The following is a 19,769-nucleotide window of genomic DNA, read 5'->3' on the forward strand; positions in this document are numbered from 1 at the left end:
TAACTGCGCTGGATTCCCTGTCATCAGGATTGGTTAATTTATGCTATTGAGAATAATCAAAAAGAACTTTTTGATTAAGTAATTGTGAGTTCTGTTGTTTCCACTACTTGTATAAAAGCAATCAAACTAAATCAAACAACTTGAGGGACAAAGTAAAAGGGGCAGCCCCTTAAAGGGATACAGCCTTAAACAAAAATAAATCACAAATGAAACTTAAAGCATCAAACTAGAATGTGATTTAAAAGGGTCGATAAGGCAGCCTAGTCCCCACGGTACCCACTGACATGTAAGTACTCAATGGTGCCTGCTTTCATGGCATGCTTCCTCCCCAGGGCACCTGGCCGTGAATGTAGCCGCAGTAGAGGAGCGGGCTGTTGGACCTGTTAATGGAGAGACTGGCCAAGCCCAGGAGCAGGTCCACTCACCTCACCTCCCCTCCCCTCTCCGCACCAGGTACCTGTAGATCAGGGGTTGAAGTGCAAATGGAACTGCTACAAAAGGTTTTTTACATAACTAAAAAGGGAGTGCAATCTAAAGCAAACTGTAAGCATGATCCACAGACTCCACAGGGCGCAAAGAAGGCAGGCATTTTGGGAGTTTGAATTGATGCAACCTTAAAGTCCTATGGGATTCTGTGTGCAGCACCCTCCAACCCAGGTCCCTGGTGTTAAGGGGGAAGACTCCTTCATAGAGGGACTTCCACTGGGGATCTCTGTCACCAGGTGGCAACAAGGCATGCCAAGGCGTGTCCAGGTAATGAGTGAGGGCAAGGAAGTGAAGGGTGTGCAGTGGCAGCCCATATAGGAAATCTCTCTCGTGCAATGTGAATGAGCACAAGGTGGCTCAGACAATGGGGCTGCAGCTTCTGAGGGGTTTTCAGGGTTTGGGGCCAATGTGAAATTCTCTCTGAGCAGCGGTGAACTGAGATTGGTGTCCACTGCATCCCTACACTTGAGACTACGACTGCAATTGGGTTTGTGCATGAGCATTTTGCGGTCGCAGATGGCATTGGCTGTGAGTTGGACATCCACTGACATGCAATGTACCAACTCATGGTGTCTTCCAACCTACTCCTCTGCCACCTAGCACGTCCACAATCCTGGTCAGCCCGGCAGCCACAGTCCATTCCTCCAGCAGCCGCCTGATATGGTATTGGTGGAGGTGTGGGGGAGAGCTGTGGCGCAAGGCAGCCATGTTCCACACTTTGAGTAGGTAAATGCCAGACAATGCCTGAACTGAGTTACAAAAACCCCTCAGGCCTATGAACAGGAGCTGCACGGTGTAGTTCAGGCCATGCACCTGCAGAAAAATATGTCACTAGGGCACACAATCTGAGAGAGGACTCAACATAGAGGAATCACTGCTGCGTCTGAAGGCAGAAAGTCACCATCTGGATGTGAAGGCAATGGAGACAGTTCTACTGTCTCCATTTCTGTTTTGAATCTCCAGCTTAATTTGTTTTCCTTCTGCTTTGTTTCTCTCGCTGATTTTCTCTTCCTCACTCCCTTTGATTTTGCTTTCCCTGTCTCTTTAACTCTTCACTATTCCTCCCCCTATTTGTTTGATCTGGCTCACTGAAGCAAAAGATTTCTGCACAAAGCACACCATGTGCCCTAGAATTCCTAAACTGCAGATGGAGGCTATTCAGCCTATTAAGTTTGCACCGACTCTCCCTAAGAGCATCTTACCCAGGCCCACCCCCCTGCCCAATCCACATGCATAGACTATCCTTATGCCTTCCAATAAGTATGTTGCTCATTAGATGTGAACTAACAAACCCCAATTCACTTTCTGTCAATCCAATTGCAAAAATGTGTTGTAGCAAAGAGGTGTTGTGTAATAGAGATAGCATTACAGTTAGATTGACAAAGGGGAGTGAATTCAACTTTGCCTCCTGCCTTTCATTGCTATTTAGTAATACATCTCGAGGATACAGACAGCACTGAGTTTAGCTGCTATGCTTCCTGTGAACAGGACAACCTGCTAACTCATTGTCAAGGCAAGCGCATGCAGGTCGATGTCTGCAACAAAAACTGGGGCAAAAACATTTTTCTCCCCCCAACCCTTTCCCCATGCATACTTTGAGCTGGAGAACTTGATCACACCCTTTGCCCAGGTAGCAGCAGGCACATAGCGGTCTATCGTTGGAATTTTACTACCTCGCCTACCGCGGAATCAGAGCGGCGAGGGACGGACAACAGAAATATCCATTGACCTCCGGTGGGAATTTCCAGTCTCGCTAGAATGAGGCCATGAAATCCTGCCCACCTCCCCGAAACTAGTAATCGAGCGCTTTCTGTAATGGGCCAGGTGGGGTAGGAGCTTCACCTGCAACCATCTTGGAAATCTATCACAAAGGAGTGATGCTCCTCTGTGATGCTTATTGCCTTCGAGAAGATGCAGAAATCTGGGTGAACCTGTTCCACTCTCTTATAAATATAGATTCTTTGATGCCCTCTTCTATAACTTTACTAAGTTTTGCTTCCCACTGTTCAGGCATCATCACATTCCTTTATGTAACTTGATAGAATTTAGGTTACATTTCAGGTGATCTTAGCTAATGACATAAGCTTCGGCAGGAAGCTTTGTCATTAGAGAAAAGCAGCATTTTCCCCTTAAAATGTCCAATACGCCTCTTTCTTGAATGGATACCTTACCTGAATTAAACTTTTCCAGTTTGAAGACATTGATGTAACAGTAGGACCATGTATCAAGCACAGGGAACCCTCCCCCATATGGTTGTGTTAAATCAGAGTTCCCTTTCTGAATGTTTTATCATTGTTGCCTGAAAACATCTGTGTATAAACCTATCATAAACATGTCACTTTCAAATCAAGGTACATCACTGGAACTAGTCCACACCTGCAGGTATTGCAAACGTCAGCTATATGTGACATGGAGGATTTTGTATTAAAATGATTATGTGTGATAAGGGGTTGGATTTATTTATTTATTTCATTGTCAAGTCAGCTGAATATGCATTTGCTGGGATGGAAATATGCCTCGGGGAGAGCGAAATAAGCAGTGCTTTGGAAACAGACAAAGTGAGTTGTGGCAGAGTGCAAAAAGAGCGGGAGCGAAACAAAGAAACTTAACTCATGGCTTGGTGCTGTGTGTTTTCTTTCAGGAGGTTGAACTGTGCCGCATCAGCAGCCAGGAGAAACTGGGCCTGACCGTCTGCTACAGAACAGATGATGATGAGGATGATAGCGGGATCTATGTCAGCGAGGTAAGTTGCTGTGGAAGAAAGTGAGCAAGCAACAGTCTTTAATGGACCTTACTGTTGAGGGTTGGCATTGGGCCAAGTGTTGTCACTCCTAATTGCTGTGGTAAATTGCATTGCCTGGGTAATATGATTATCACAGCCTGTTTATTTTAAGCAAATGTTTTAATGGTAGATCTTAATTACTGAACATTGTCAGAGCAAAAAAAAATGAAATGACAAAAATCGAGTTGTCTACATACATACGCTCTGCTTTCACACAAAGCTTGCATCAAACAGCAAGACTCCTGATTCAGAGGTCTAATTGAAAGTGCCGGGGGTGGTGGTGGTAGAGTGACAAGATTACCTACATAAAGAAAATGTTATACTTCAGCACTGTCAGGAGCATTGACTGTTGAATGCAGCATTAATAATTAAAATATATACATTGTGGCAGGCCATCATTGTCGAGAGCCCTCTTTGTGATGTACTCTTTGCCATTCCTAATAAAGCCAGGTTGTGAGTTGTAAGGAGGGTGCTGGGTATGGTTTCTCAGTTAGAAAGAAATGCTGAAAATTGCAGCTGAATCCATGCTGGCTGTGCCAGCTCCCCTCAAATCCTGCATCTTCACCTCTTCATTCCTCATGCTCAGATATAGGGAAAATTCAGGAGCTCTGTTCAGTCCAGCTTGTTTCCGATCACCTGTACCCCTGACTGCAGCCATATGCCCTGTGACAAGATTTATGTTACTTTAGGTAGCAATGCTAAGGTATTTAAAAAGGAATGGGATAAAATGAAGCTTATAAAAAGATTTGATGGGTAGGGGTGGTGTAACACCTTTGATGCTGTGGATAAATACACTCACCCAGACTCCATTTGGTTAAAAGGACAGAATTGGGTTTACATATTTGACTTGTGTCTTGATGTAAAGTACATAGCACAGATTAATTTAGTTAATCCATCGTGGGCGAAAGATCACCTCCAAAAAAAGGCTCATTTCTAATTTATGCAGACCTTGCAAATGGTCAGTGGGAGAGAAAAACCTGGAAACATTAGTTTGACATAATGAACATCATTCTGCATCTTTGAATCTGGGTAGCAAATTGATGAAGAGACTTCTGTCTGCTGCTGACCTAGAGTTGGTCAGGATCCCTATGCCTGGTGTAGATCTGAAGGAGGGGTTCCCGAGTCTGATGTAGAATCAGAGCATGGGGTACCTGTGTCTGGTGTAGATCCAGGGTGAGGGGTTCCCCATGCCTGGTGTAGATCCTGGGGTAGGGGTCCCTATGCCTGGTGTGGATTACGGGATAGTGGTCCCGTGCCTGGTGTAGATCCTGGGGGAGGGGACCCTGTGCTTGGTGTAGACCTAGGGGTAGGGGTCCCCGTGCCTGATGTAGACTCTAGGGTAGGGATCCCTGTGCCTTGTGTAGACCTTGGGGTATGGGTCCCTGTGCCAAGTGTAGATCCTGGGGAGGGGTACTTCTGCATTATATAGACCCTTAAGGAGGGGTTCTCCCTCCCCTGCCTGGTGTAGACCCTGGGGTAGAAATTCCTGTGACTAGTGTAGAGTCTGAGTAGTGGTCTCTGTTCCTGGTGTCTACCCTGAGGGAGGGGTTCCCCTACTTGATGTAGACCCTAGGGAGAGGTCCCCCTGCTTGGTGTAGATCCTGCCAAGTTTTGATTTGACAGGTCACTGCCCGGGTGTTTAGTTTGGGGAGAAACTGGGAAAATATAGACTACATTAAGCAGATGAAGTGGCTTATTAGCAACTTTGTTAAAAAGTTGAGGAGAAATGGAATGGTATTGTTGATCTTATTTTGAAGTGATCTTGTGTTAGTACCGTAGTACAGTTCAGTTTAATGTAGCTCGATTGCTGAAATTACAATATTTCATTCACTGAGATTGTGCAAACTGAAAGCCTGGAATGTATTTGACCAGACTAGACATCCCGAAGGAAGGAACATCGATGATGCGGTCAAAGTGATTCAAAGATTGCAATCATTAAAAAGGAAAATTGTGAAGAATATATATATATAGCAATAATATATCAAAATACAATCACAAATGAGAAACAAAAAGGGGAACATTACACGGAAATAGTCCATTTAAACAGGAATCCAAAAGTAAAATGAGAGAAATGAATAGCTGAAGATAGTGATCGTGCCAAAGGTGATAGATAGGAGTGCCCCTTGGTGGCAGGGTCATCAGTCAACTCTGCACAGTGGTGACTTTGATGAAGTATAATTTGTGTCCCAAATTCTGCAACACACAATAACAAGAAGCAGTATCAGATGAGAGCAGCCATGAATCATGATTGCCACAACTTTATCTGATCATCTAAATGCTTTTCTTAAAATTCCTCATTTGCTGTTTACTCCAAGTGCATCTGACAGATGATGAAGTTGTGTAAAAAATGTACTTTTCTCCTAGATTGTTTTGATACATAATGCCACGTAAACTGGATATCTTTCTGTCTCTGATCAGCATTAACAGAGTAGTATGTGAGCAGTAAATACTGTTGGGAAATGCTCCAGATTTAAAATTAATTTCTTTCGGAGTACAAATATATTATCAAACACTAGCCCCGGGCATTAAATGCTGTTATTTTAGTTAGCTTAAATACCTTTGGAGCTTGGACCCATATCGATCTGTCTGTGTCACTTAGGGGCATCTATCTGACTACTTACTTGGACATCATCCACTGTGACCCGCTTCCAAGGAGTTTTCGACACTAAATGAGACTTGGATCAGCCTGGGAAGCTGTAGATTTTGGAAACATTTGCTGCTCTCCTGACTGCGTTTACCATCAAAACATTCTATACAAGTCCAAGAGAGTTTAGACTGTAGTTTGAAAACAGAACATGGCACAGTTAAAGATGATAAAGAGACACACTGAGAACCATAATGTCTTTGCTTGCTAAGGATGTGTGACAATGAAAGGTCAGGCTCCCAGCAGAAACTTGTCATCGTATATGAGATATTCTGGTCCCAGTGGGTATTTCAAAGAAGACTTATTTTCAGGTGATATAGAAGGCTACAGCACAGAAAGAGGTCCGTTTGTTCTGTCATGTCAGGCCCAGTTCTCTTTCTCTTCTCTCATGCTTCCTGCCCCTCTTCTCAGGGTACGGATGAATCGCAACTTTCTTCAGTTGAATGGAGCCATCGTTCAGGAAAGTCACCACAAGTTCCACTACCTATCTCTCCTCAATCTTACATCTCGGCTTGCTGTACAATGTTTGTTTGCCAAGAGGGGGCAAGGACACCCAAGTGTCCCACTAGCAATGCAACCTCTTCAACTGGCTACTACTGAATACTGTAGTGACTGTGTCACCCTTCCATAGGAAGCAGCCTGGACAATCTGTCAGACACACACACACGTACCCCACATACACACACCCCCAACCCCACATACCATACCCATACATACACACACACATGCACACCCTCACTGCACACACACACACACACCCCTCACCACGCACGCCCCCCCCCCCCACTCACCGCGCGCACCCCCTCCCCAGCTCCCTACACACATGCGCATGTACGCGCACACACACATGCACCAGTATTCTCCAGATGAATGCTGATGAGGTACTTTGTCATTTTGATGCTGAGCACATTATGGTTTCAGATGATAAAAGCAACTTACTGCGAATGCTGGAAGCTGATAGAAAATGCTGGAAAATCTCAGCGGGTCTTACAGTATCTGTGGAGAGTGAACAGAGTTAACGTTTCCAGCCTGGCTGACCTTTTGCCAAACTGTGTAAAATGATTTTGGTTTATGCTCCTGGTGCAAGGGCAACTTGTGAGTGAGGGTCAGAAACAGTCTGTGCCTAAAAATTGCTCTGTGTAGCCTGAATGACTTAGAGCTCAAAGCATCTGGTTATCACCTTGCCAACTAGAATGTCTTGCTGTATTTTCCTATGCCACTGAATTGTGCTTCACGTGGAGCCATTGGGGATGTCGATCACTTTCAGAGTCCTGATTGCACTATCTTCCACAACTGCTTTTAATCATTCCTTTAGCTGACACGAAGCACTGGTTAAAAGGTGTGGTTTAGAAATTCACACTCAAAGTGATATTACAGCTGTGAGGTACAAGATTGAGCATGAGTTCTCAACAATCGCATTGAAGGAACAGGAGTCCGCCATTCACCCTCTTGAATCAGCTCTGCCATTCGTTGCGATTATTGTTAACAATTTCAGTCTCCTGCTACCCCTTACCATGAGTAGGTGTATTCTTCAAATAAATTTTTTAATGCCTGACTCATTTGCTGACCTTGAGCTATTTTATATTTGTTTTTGCAGGTTGACCCGAATAGCATTGCTGCCAAAGATGGGCGTATCAGAGAGGGAGATCGGATCGTTCAGGTGAGTGTTGTTAGAAATGTCTGTGCGGCTAAACTTGCTCGGCCCTCTGGCTGAGACTGAAGCAGACGGCTTTTGGAATCGTGAGCAAAACAAAAAAAAAGATTATCAAGCAGGTGGCAGCCTTTGAGGGTCAAGCCTCAGATGTACAACTAAATCCAAAGCTGCACCTGGGAGATAAGCTGATAGCAGGTTTTATTCCATCGGGCTGTCTACCAGTTTTATGTGAAGAAAGCAGCCCCACAGCTGGTGCCATACCACGTCTGGACCAGCTACACAGACTGTTATCACCATAGCAACAATCAGACTGGACCCTGTCGAATTCTCCATGCAGAAGCATGGATTCTCACCAAGACGAGATTTAAAAAATAAAGATATCGTCACAAAATACCTGCTTTGTTCAAGTGACACCCATTGAATGTTCATTCCTTTATACAACCCTTTGCTTGTAAGGTTGATGTGCGATTGCTAGCTATGCCTTTACATTTCTATGAAGAAGAAAATCCATATTTCATCATGTTTGCAAGTTTTTGGTTTTTTTTCAGTTTGTTTATCTTTTGTTTTATCTCTGCAATGGGTGTCAGAGCACGCTGGAATGAAGTACACAGTGTCCATCAGGGGTAAATATTAGCATCATTGCTAATTTTGATTTATGTTAATGAATTTAGAATTATAGAATCCCATTCAGGCCATTGAGTCTGCACCGACTTTCCGACAGAGCACCTTACCCAGGCCCCATCCTGTAATCCCAGACATTTATCCCCCGACCTACACATCTAAAAGTTTAAAGTTTATTTATTAGTGTCACTTGTAGGCTTACATTAACACTGCAATGAAGTTACTGTAACAATTTTCCAGTCGCCACACATTCTGGCACCCATTCAGGCACACTGCGGAATCTTGGGACACTAAGGGGCAATTTATCATGGCCAGTCCACTTAATCTGCACATCTGTGGACTGTAGGAGGAAACCGGAGCACCCGGAGGAAACCCAAGACCAGAATTGAATCCAGGTCCCTGGAGCTGTGAGGCAACAGTGGTAAAACTATGGCACTTGACACCCCTTGATGGGCATAATTTCACATTTTTCAGGTGACCAAATTTAAGAGAGTGAACAATGAGGAGATTAGTTGCAGATCTTCGTGGGTGTAGTAGACTGGTGAAGTGTCACATGGCAGATGAAATTTTATGTGGAGAAGTGTGAAGTGATAAATTTTGGAAGGAAGAAAGTGGAACAGTATAATTTTTTTAAATGGTGCCATATTAAAAGGAGTGCAGGAACAAAAATGTACAAAAATCTCTGAAACTGAAAGGATAAGTTGATAAGATGTTCAGAATGCAGATAGGATCCTGAGCTTTATAGATGGAGCCGATGAGTACAGATGAGGTTATGCTAAAACTTTATAAATCGCTACTAAGGCTCAGCTGGAGCATTGTTTCCCATTCTTGGCACCCCACTTTCAGAAGGAAAACAAGACCTTTGGGAGAGTTTAACTCGAATGATCTTGGGTCCCTGGCACTGGTGCTGTGATGCAGCAGTGCTAACTACTGTGCCTCCCACTATTCCTGTCCTATGCCTGTTCCTTATTTGTAGATTCAATAATAACTTTCAAAAGTGAATTTGACATATGTTTGAAAATGAAAAAGCTCACAGGGCTTGTAGGGAGTGTGACTAAATGAGTAGCTCTTCCAAAGAGTGCGCTGAATGTTTCCTCCTGTTGTATGATTCTATGAACTTAAGTTTTATTCCTTGAAGTTTAGAAGATTGAAAAGTGATCAAACTGGGTATTTAAAACAACAAAAGGCTTTGACAGGCTAGGTACCAGAGAAACTCTTTCCTGTGGTGTGGAAATCTGGAGTAAATGGACATAATCTTAAAATTAAGAGTTAGGGCATTCAGGAATCGGGAAGGGGAGTGTAGACCTGAATCTGCCCACTTGAGCTTCAGAGGATACAGCTGTGGATCCTGGAGAATAAGGACTGAAATTCATCAGTTTCTTAAACTAATGGTGAAGGACATGGATCAATTGTGGCCAAATCAACTGAGGTACACGTCAGCTAAGATCTGACAAAATGGCAGAATTGGTTGGCGGACTGAAGAGTTCTACTTAAGCTCCTAATGCTTCCTGCAAAATCTCTAATTACTTCCTAATATTGTAGATAATTGTAATTTGTGATACGGGAACTGTTGCTTCATTGGAATTGACATGTCATTCACATTTCTACCAGAACCAATTGTTATGGTGGTGGGGTACATGCGCAGATTTTGCCATGTTGGAGAATATTTTGGAGCCTGGTATCAGAGGTTCAGAAGGTGTCTGAAACTGTGAATTTTGTTAGCTTGACAAAGAAGACTCAGTGGATTCAGTCATCTCTGCTATAATGGTGTTTGTCCAAGTGACTTTTTTCAGGCATTTGAATGGAGTTGTTATCAATGTTGACAGCTAGGGAAATGTGACTCCTTCCAGCTTGGGTGGCACAGTGGTTAGCACTGCTGCCTCGTAGCTCCAGGGACCCAGATTCGATTCCCAGCTTGGGTCACTGTCCCTGCGGAGTTTGCACATTGTTCCTGTGTCTGCGTGGGTTTCCTCCAAGTATTCCGGTTTCCTCCACAGTTCAAAGATGCACAGGTTAGGTGCATTGGCCATGCTAAATTGCCCTTTAGTGTCCTGAGATGCTTAGGTTAGAGGGATTAGCAGGGCAATTATGTGGGGTTACAGGGATAAGGCCTGGGTGGAATTGTTGTTGGTGCAGACTTGATGAGGAGTGATGGGTAACAGGAGGAAACTGACCAGATTCATTGACAATTGGTTCACATTAAATATAAAACTGATAAATTGTTTCCATTACATTGAAAAGTTATGTACAGCAAGATCTCACAAACAGCAGTCTGATAATAACCAAAATAATCTTATTTAGCGATGGTGATTGAGCAATAAACATTATCTAAGACAATGGAGAGATCTCCCTTGCTGCTCTTTGAATAGTGCAATGGGCTCTTTTATGTCCATCCAAAGGAGCAGACAAGGTGGCACTATGGCACAGTGGTTAGCACTGCTGCCTCACGGTGCCAGGGACCCAGCTTGGGTCACTGCCTGTTGGTTTTTCTCTGGGTGCCCTGGTTTCATCCCACAGTCCGGAAGACCTGCTGGTCAGATGCATTGTCTGTGCTAAATTCTCCCTCAGTATACCCAAACAGGCACCAGATTGTAGCAACTAGGGGATTTTCACAGTAACTTCAATGCAGCGTTGTTGTAAGCATTCTTGTGACTAATAAATAAATTACTTTTTTTCATTGGTATTTATCTGCTTTCTGTAACTGAGCCCACACCAAATCCTCTTCATCCATTGCCCCTGTGCTCGCTGACCATTCTCCGGGCACTCATTCTGGCAACAGGTTGATTTTTGAAATTCTTGTCTTTGGTTTCAAATCACTCTGAGGCCTCCCCACTACAATCCACCCAGCTCACCCACCTGTCATCTTTGTAACCTTCTTCAGCCCTATAACCTCCAGAGATCTCTGCACCCATGCAGTTCTAGCTGCTGTGCATTCCTGCTTTTAATCTGACCACCACTGGCGGCAGTGCCTTCAGCTGCTTAAGCCTTAAGTTCTGAAATTCCCTTCATAAATCTCTTTATTTCTCCTTCTATAAGATGCTTCTTGAAACCTAACCTTGGATGAATTCACTGCCTGCCCTAATACCTCTTCCTATGGCTCAGTGTCAAATTGTATTTGTCAAGTGGCTTGGGGTATATCACTACATCAAAGGTACTTCATAAATGTGAGTTGCTAGTTCCCATCTTAGTGGATTTTCATTTACGGAGAGTGTTACGAAATGTGAAACAATGGCATATGACGGGCTTTCACAGAAGACCTAAACTTGCAATGGCATGTTTTTTAAAACCTGCAAACATGTTTTTTTTAACATCTGAATGAGATTTGTTGACCAGTTCCTTGCACCTTTGTTTGAATTGATGCCCTGCAAATGTCTTTGTATCTGAGTGAATTCATCCAATCTCATTGGAAAGACAGACCTGAATTTGACTTCAACCTTTGCTGTTAGGTTAATCATTTGCTTAATCAGGTGAGATTGGGTAATCTTACTCAGAAACTTGACAAGTATTAGTGTCCAAGGTATCTCCCCTCTGAGTTTGAACATTAAAGGATGGTTGGTATAGCATTTGACTATGGTTTATCATTTCCTCTGTAATCCTTTAGAGGAAGGCTCTCCTGGGAATTCAGTAACTTCGTGACTGCCACTGTTAGGAGAGAAAAAAATACAACTAAACAAAGTTCTATGAATAAATCTTTGTCCTTTTCTGTTTCTATAAATTGATGGAAGCATGCAGTTTGCTTGATCTGGTAGGAGAAATAAAGAGGTTTCATGCCTTGACGAGCACCAAGTGAGACTATAGCTTTCTTTTCTGCAGGGTAAGTACAGCAGTTGCTTCCTGCTGATTAAATGTGAAGAGCATTAGTTATAAGGCAATGACACAGCTAGACCACCAGTCTGAGGGAAAATGGATGAGAGTAAAGACTCAGACAAGTACCAGTCGTGTGATGTGCAGCCAGATTTGCTGAAGGTTCAACTTAAACTGTACAAACTGTGTCATTGACTTTTTGTTCGGTTTGCTTATACAAAGCACATCAGTAGGCTGAAAGTCATGAATGAGTGTATGTACTATGCTTAAAAATATAATGCAGCAGGTTCAAGGTGCATTTAAAAATATCTGTACAACAAAAAGGTTCAAATGATGTGAAGTTCATGGACATCAGTATTTTTGTAATTTTACAATTGAGGATTGAACCATAAATGTGACTCTCAGCAGTTAAAATTTCCCAGGTTCCTGGTGATGTACAGCACTGTGTGTTGGGAGAACTGAGAGATAGGATAATGGGATGCAGTGTGAGTTTCAAGTATGGAAGAATGATCCTTAATAGAATATCTTTGAGCATAGGGAATGCTCATTCAATGACCGTGGCAGGGGTATGACAATACTTGCATCTGACATAAATGGAACTGGCAGACTATCTGAGATTTCTCTTTGTTAGCAAGTGGGGAATGGGGATCAGTCAGTTACCCATTGGGGTAAACAGGATATTAGACCTGATGTGTTGTGTGCCACAACTTTATTCACATTGTTCATGTCATTACTGGTACTCCAAAAGTACTGTAACTTTAGAATTCACTTGATCCCTCTTTTCCTTTGAATTCAAAGCTGTGTTTCTGAAACCCGTTCAGAGGTTCATGCTTTTCAAATATTTATTTACAGCTTGTTTATTCTTCTGCATGATAACTGCGTAGATGAACAACTTTGTCTGCAGCCATGTTTATCTGTCACAACCCAAAGGAGAGCATTTTAAATTCAGTCCCAAGTTCCACATCAGTCGTGAAGTGCTTCAAAGAAAGGGAGAGCAGCACTGGGCTTGTAAGCAATGCAACCCCACCTCGTGCTGTGAGATAATGCTGCATTCTTACTAATTAGATCCCCCGTAACTGTGGAGGTTGACTGATTCCAGCTCCAGCACTATTATCTCTGACTGACACTTCCATTACTCTGAAGGGAAAAAAGATGAACGTCACCTGTCATCTGCCAGTTAATTGTGTTGCTGGATGTATGTCGCTGGGGCACATGTTGGACATTTATGAACATTACGGCTTCCTCTGATGTCCAGCTTCCTTCACCAATCGATAACAACTTGTGCAGTAAGCACCTAATTGAGTGACGGCGCTTGCTGCTGTGATCACAAAGTGGAGTCTTTTGTGTGAAAAGCCATGTCAATTCTTAACACAATGAGCTGTAATTTGCGTTTTACAATGCTCAGTGTTGACGCTGTGAAAATAAATGGTTTGCTTTTTGTTTTGAACTGTTCATCCTTGCAGATAAATGGCAAGGATGTCCAAGACCGTGAGGAAGCAGTGGCGTTACTCTCCAGTGAGGAAAGCAGGAACATTCTGCTGCTGGTTGCCCGACCAGAGATCCAGGTAATTACCTGATCTTAAAAGTGAAGATTCCATTTCTATTTAAGTTGCATTTTTTGCATCCTCAAACAGTCTGAGTGAGCTTCACGCTGAAAGAAATGCTTCACATTTGAAATCTAGCTATATGTAGCAGCCTATTTTCGTGCAACAAGATGTCAGAAACAACATTGAGATAAATGACCAAAATAATGTGGTTTCAGCAATGTGTTGGCTTGAAGGGCAGTTATTGGCCAAGAAAACTTTACAAGCCCACCTTTGACAGGCAGCCTTTACTTTCTGCTGCATTGATGTGTCAACCTAAATTGTGTGCTGAAGTCTCGAGAGTGAACCCGTGACCTGCCTCAGCAGTTCAAACTTTCCCAATCAAAAAACACAGGTTCCAATTGGATCTCAGCCCCCATGGCAAGTGACTAGCAGTAGTGATGGCACAGTAGGAAAGTCAGACACTTCTGGACATTTGGAAACAGCCTACAGCAGCTGTTTTCTTGAATCTTTCTTCATTCCTTGAGAGGAATTTTACTTGTTCCACTTTTCTTCCTTTGTATGGGAATGAGTTAGCAATCGGCATTTTGAACGCACTTGGAAGTACCCCAAATGAAATTTGCAGTAATTACAAAATCCGATAGTGTCAGAGTGAAATAGATAATAAGATATCCTTATAGAGAATGGAAATTTCAGATTAGGATTTGAATGATGCTTGAGAGTTCCCTCTAATTCTCATAGTTTCACCATATTGTATATTCGATGATACCATTACCACAGACTAACCCCTTGTATAGTGAAAACCCAGTATTACGGTCAAACTAACACAATCCCTCTGACTGACTGGAAAGGATTTATAAAATTAAATCACATTTAGTGCTAGTTGGAAAACACTGCACTCGTTCATTTAGAATTTCTGACTTTTGTATTTTTCTCAAGTTGTGGAAACTGTGACTAAAGTCTAGGGCACCTTTTTGACTCTTTTAGCAGTTTAATGCCTTAGCTAAACTGTGGTCTGTCACTAGTCCTGGGACTCCCAAGGCCAGAATTCTCTCGACCTTACCCACGGCTGGGATTCTCCAGTCCCGCTGCAGTGAACAGAGTTTTGACAAGACTGCTAAATTCTCCATTCTTGCTGACAGTGGTGCAGGGCACCCAACATCAGAGAATTCCAACCTAAACTTGCTTCATGATGCAAGGTCAACACGATGCACTTGGGGAGCACCAGGACTTCTTTGGCATTTTTGGGCTTCCGCAAAAAATACCAATGTATTCATCGTTGGAGGCAGGAAAAGGGTTGTAAACTGTTTCACGAGTGGCTCCCCTTCAAGTTTTTGCTCAAACACGTGTTAATTTACATAGGCACCCTGCAGTCTTTGCAGCTTGTATCTAGGATTTGATGTTGATCGATTGGAATTGCAATTTGACACCCACTAGTATGAAATAAATTGGAGAAATTCAACAAAATACACGAAGTTATTTGCAGGATTAACCAATATGCTTTTGCACATACATTGTGTGGCCAATGTAAACTTCCAACAAAATATTTCCTTTGGGAATTCCAACATTGAAACATCAAACTCGCACTTATCACATCACTAGTTAGTGCTTCATTATCTTTATCTCTCAAATCATCCAAAATGCTTGAAGGCCTGATAGTTTTGCTCAGAGCAGGAAAATGCAGTTTTAGTCATAGCAACATGTGTAGATTTTCAAGATACACCAATATCAAGGTACATCAAAAATACTTTATGGTATTTATCAATTTCTCTTTAACTTAAAACATTCCCCCACATTTTTAAATTTCACCTCCTCCTTCACTTCACTTGTCCCTCCTCCATTCCCCCCGTCTTTTCCTTCCTCATGCTAATCCCCCTCCTTCCCCTATTGTCTTTAATCCCATCTCCTACGGCGTCTTGGGTGGCTCGTCTATCCCGCCACAAGGGAACCAGCCGGGGGCGGGGAGGGGCACCTTCGATTGGAATGGACGATCCCACTGGCAGGGAGGGCTGGAAAATCCCACCCCACACCTCGGATTTTTTGTGCAATATTCGCACTTTTTATCCTGCAGAGTTTGCAGGATTGGAGGAAGCCATTCAGCCCGTCCGTCCCATGGCTCTTTGCTGAAATAAACTAATTCCACTTGCCCTGCACTATACCCACAACCTTCCGTCTTTCTCTGCTTCAAATATTCATCCAATTTTCTCTTCAGAATCAATGCTCACATTCCTGTGGCAAATAACTGCATGCTTCAACAGTTTTCAACACAGAAATTTCTGTGAACCTATCTCGGTGACAGTTTTAAATTGATGGTCCCTTTTCACTAACTCCCCAACCAGAAGAAATATTCTTTCTCTTCTCACTTTATTGAAGCCCCGTGTAGCTTGAAAAGTCTCCATTCAATTGCATCATGAAGCAATGTTAATTTAGGTTGGAATTCTCCGATGTCGGGTGCCCTGCCACCAAGAATGGAAAATTTAGCACTCTGTCAAAACACTGTTCACTGCAGCGGGACTGGAGAATCCCAGCCGTGGGTGAGGTCGGGAGAATTCTGGCCTTGGGAGTCCCAGGACTAGAGGCAGACCACAGTTTAGCTAAGGCATTAAACTGCTACAAATAGAGTCAAAAAGGTGCCCTAGACTTTTCTTTAGTAACAGTTTCCACAACTCGAGAAAAATACAAACATCAGAAATTCTAAATGAACGAGTGCAGTGTTTCCTAACTTGCACTAAATATGATTTAATTTTCTAAATTTTAAGTCTCTTCTCATAACTATAATTTCCCATCCTTGTGTTTCTCCACAGATGTAATCTCTGCCTTTTACTATTGTCCCTAGTTTGCCAAAAACGCACAATACAGCCAAATGCAAATTTATCATTTCATCTGTACTGTCAAGTCCATTTTTATGAACCTACAGTGAATATTGGCCTTTCTTATGGCTTCATTCTACCTGCACTCATACTTTCTAAGAGTTATCTGAAGCCCTTGTCTCTCTGCTCATTGTTGAGTGTCTTTCCATTTAGTGTATGCCCCTTTTTTCAAATTCCTCCAACTGTAGTACCTCAGACTTCTGCAATCGAATCTGTCTGTTGTACCAACCTGAACTCTCATATAGCCCTGTTTACCAGTCAACCCATACTTCAAAATCTTTGGGAAATTTCAAAATTATACTCCCCTATTTAAGACCAAATTACTTCTATATGCGTAGGAACAGTAGTCGTCCATTCAGCCCCTTGAGTCTGTTCCACCATTCAGTTGATCTGTGACCCATCTCTATCCCTCTGTGCCTTTTCCCTATATCCCCTCATACCTATGGCTGGTACAAATCTGTCAACCTCTAATGTTAACTTGATAATTGATCCAGCATTAATTGCCATTGTTGAAGAGAGTGCCAAACATCCATTATTCTTTGTGTGTAAAAGCATTTCCTAACTTCCTGAAAGGTTCGATCACAAATATTTAGATTATGCCCCACATCCCAGACTTTTCAGCAGAAGAAACAGTTTCTCTGTATATGCTCTTATTATCTTGAAGACTTTGACCAAATCACTCCTTTACCTTCTAAATTCCACAAATACAACCTTGGTTTGTGCAATCTCCCCTCATAATTGAACCTTTGGGGTCACTGTGTGTCTCTTCTGTCAGCTTTTCCCATGTTACCTAGGATTGGCACAATGTTGATTCATACAGTCATAGAGTCCCTATAGTACAGAAGGAGGCCATTCGGCCTACTGAGTCTGCACTGACCACAATCCCACCCAGGCCCTATTCCCATAAACCCGCACATTTCCCCTGCTAATCCCCTTGACACTAGGTTCAATTTTAGCATAGCCAATCCACCTGATTTGCACATCTTTGAAGTGTGGGAGGAAGCTTGAGCACCTGGAGGAAATCCACACAGACACGGGGAGAATGTGCAAACTCTGCACAGACAATGACCAAGGCCGGAATTGGACTAAGGCTGGAATTGAACCAGGGCCCCTGGCACTGTAGTGCTAACCACTGTGCCACTGTTCTGCCCACATGCAGCAAACTGTACAAGTTCACATCTTTAAGGTACTGCATGTGCCCAGCCATGCAAAAATATTCAAAGATCCCACTCACGTAAATGAAGAGTTTATGTACAACAGAATAAAAAGGAGGGAACCTTGCTGTCTCTGACATTTTAATGATCCATGTTCATGAAGTTGCCCATCCCAGCCAAGTTTATTGGAGCTCCACTAGTCTTTTTTTTTACAGATGGTATACACACAAAAACAAACAATTCAGCCAAACTGGTCCAAGCCAGCATTTGTACTCCACTCGAGCCTTTTATCTTTCCTCACCTAAATTTACTATCGTAAACGCTATTCTCTTCTCCCTCATATGCTTTCCTAATTTCTCCTGAAATGCATCTCTATTATTGACCTTGACCACTCCCACGTTCCACATACGGAGTTCCAAGTTCTTACCACCGTTTGGGTGGAGAGTTCTGAATTTCCTATTGGATTTCTTGGTAACTATCTTTGTACTGATGCCCTCCAGTTATGGTCACTGCCACAAAAGGAAACATCCTCTCTCTAGCCACTCTATCAAAATCTTTCTTAAAATATAAAATGTTTAAAAAGAATTTAATCAGGCATGACCTACCCTTTACAAATCCATGCCCTGATGAAACTGTTCAAGATGTCCAATCGCTTCATCCTTACTTACAGACTCTAGTAATTTTCCAATAACAGATATTCAGCTCTCTGGTCTAAAATTCAATGGTTTTCCCCTCTCACCTTTCTTAAATAGATCAAAACTTTCCAATCTAAAAGAACAATCCCTAAATCGAGAAACCTTTGGCAAGTCATAGGACGTCTGCAATGTCCTCACCTACTTCATGACATTATTGCAATGAAATCCATCTGATCCTGAGGATTTCTCATTATTTTATTCATTCTTGTTAATTTGCTTAAGTTAACTTTGTCTTGTCCATGATTCACTATTAGTTTCCTTGGGATGTCCAACACCAAATCTTTTATTCTGAAAATTATTGCATACCAGTTATTTATTGTCATTTTCTCAGTTTCAGTATTAGTATTATTGTTAGCTTCTAAGAAGCCTATTTTGTTCTTAATCACTGGCTTTTTCCTAATTAAAAAAGTTATTTGCACTGCCTTTTATATCCCTTGCAAGTTTCATTTTCATGTTGCTTTTTGTAGCTTTTAATATCTGTTCTGCCCCTTTACTGTTCTTTATATCTCTTCCATTCATCATGATACCTTTTTTAACATTTATTATTATTATTTTGCTTTTCGTTTAATGTTGTGCCTTACCTCTTTAATTGTCCATGGCTATTTTTCTGGCATGTAGAGCTTTTGCCAGTTAATAGATTAGCTCTGTATCGTGTAATTTCTTTTTTTGAATACCATCTCCTTATTATCTGACATTTTACACGTTAACAGGCTCACCCAATTTGCTGTGGACAGCCTGTGTCTCCTTTTACTGAAAGCTGTTTTACTTAAATGTTGCACCTTTCTTTTTCTCCCTTTTAAACTAGTCTACTTAGCTCAATCTATATGGATGTTCAAATCTCTCATTAAAGCCACTCTACCTTAGCTACATGCTTGTCTGATCAGTGCATTAATGCAATTCCACTACTTTGGGGGAGGCCTATGCACAATGCTAATCACGATCAGATTTACTATTCTCCCTGTAGACCTCATAACTGGGTATATTTAGTTTCCGGTCAGGAATGGCTACCCCATCATTGTCTCCAAGTTGAATTTGTAGCAGAGGTGCGTTCAGTTGATTCTTCATACTCTGTGCATGGGTATGAAGAACTTATTTGCACCACATACCAAAATTGTCCTTCAGCTTTCATATTTCATTCACATATTCCCTATTCCTCTCTTATGGTTTAACATCTTTTAATTTTCTCTTTAGCTGTAGCATCTAAAGAACAATTTCTGACTGTTGTTCTCCTTTTATTTGCTCTTAAACTATTATCCATGCCACTTTTTCCATTTAAGCCTACCATCCACTCAGCCATTCTCACCATACCCTCCTCCCACCCTGCCCCGCAACTGACTTCCTATTATATTCATGTTATTATATTTCCATGGAATAGAACCATAAAAGCCCTACATTGCAGAAAGAGGCCATCCAACCCATCAAGTCTGCACTGACTCTTGGAAAGGCCGTTCCACTCAAGCCTTCCCCTCTACCCTATCCCTGTAACCTCATGCATTTACCATGGCTAATCCACCT

The 19,769-nt window shown here is 42.3% G+C and overlaps 1 protein-coding gene across 3 annotated transcripts in view; it reads left to right on the top strand.

Moving 5' to 3' along the window:
- The window catches only part of pdzrn4 (PDZ domain containing ring finger 4), a 463,702-nt gene that overhangs the window by 438,068 nt on the left and 5,865 nt on the right, over positions 1-19,769 (top strand). For all 3 annotated transcript variants that reach the window (XM_080190726.1, XM_080190728.1, XM_080190727.1), the window contains 3 exons: positions 3,128-3,229; positions 7,510-7,572; positions 13,455-13,556. In XM_080190726.1, the coding sequence (XP_080046852.1) occupies positions 3,128-3,229; positions 7,510-7,572; positions 13,455-13,556 (267 nt within the window). The remainder of the gene's footprint in view (positions 1-3,127; positions 3,230-7,509; positions 7,573-13,454; positions 13,557-19,769) is intronic.

The sequence above is a fragment of the Carcharhinus amblyrhynchos genome, chromosome 6 (assembly GCF_965287045.1).
Source record: "Carcharhinus amblyrhynchos chromosome 6, sCarAmb.v2.hapA, whole genome shotgun sequence".
Taxonomy (NCBI): domain Eukaryota; kingdom Metazoa; phylum Chordata; class Chondrichthyes; order Carcharhiniformes; family Carcharhinidae; genus Carcharhinus; species Carcharhinus amblyrhynchos.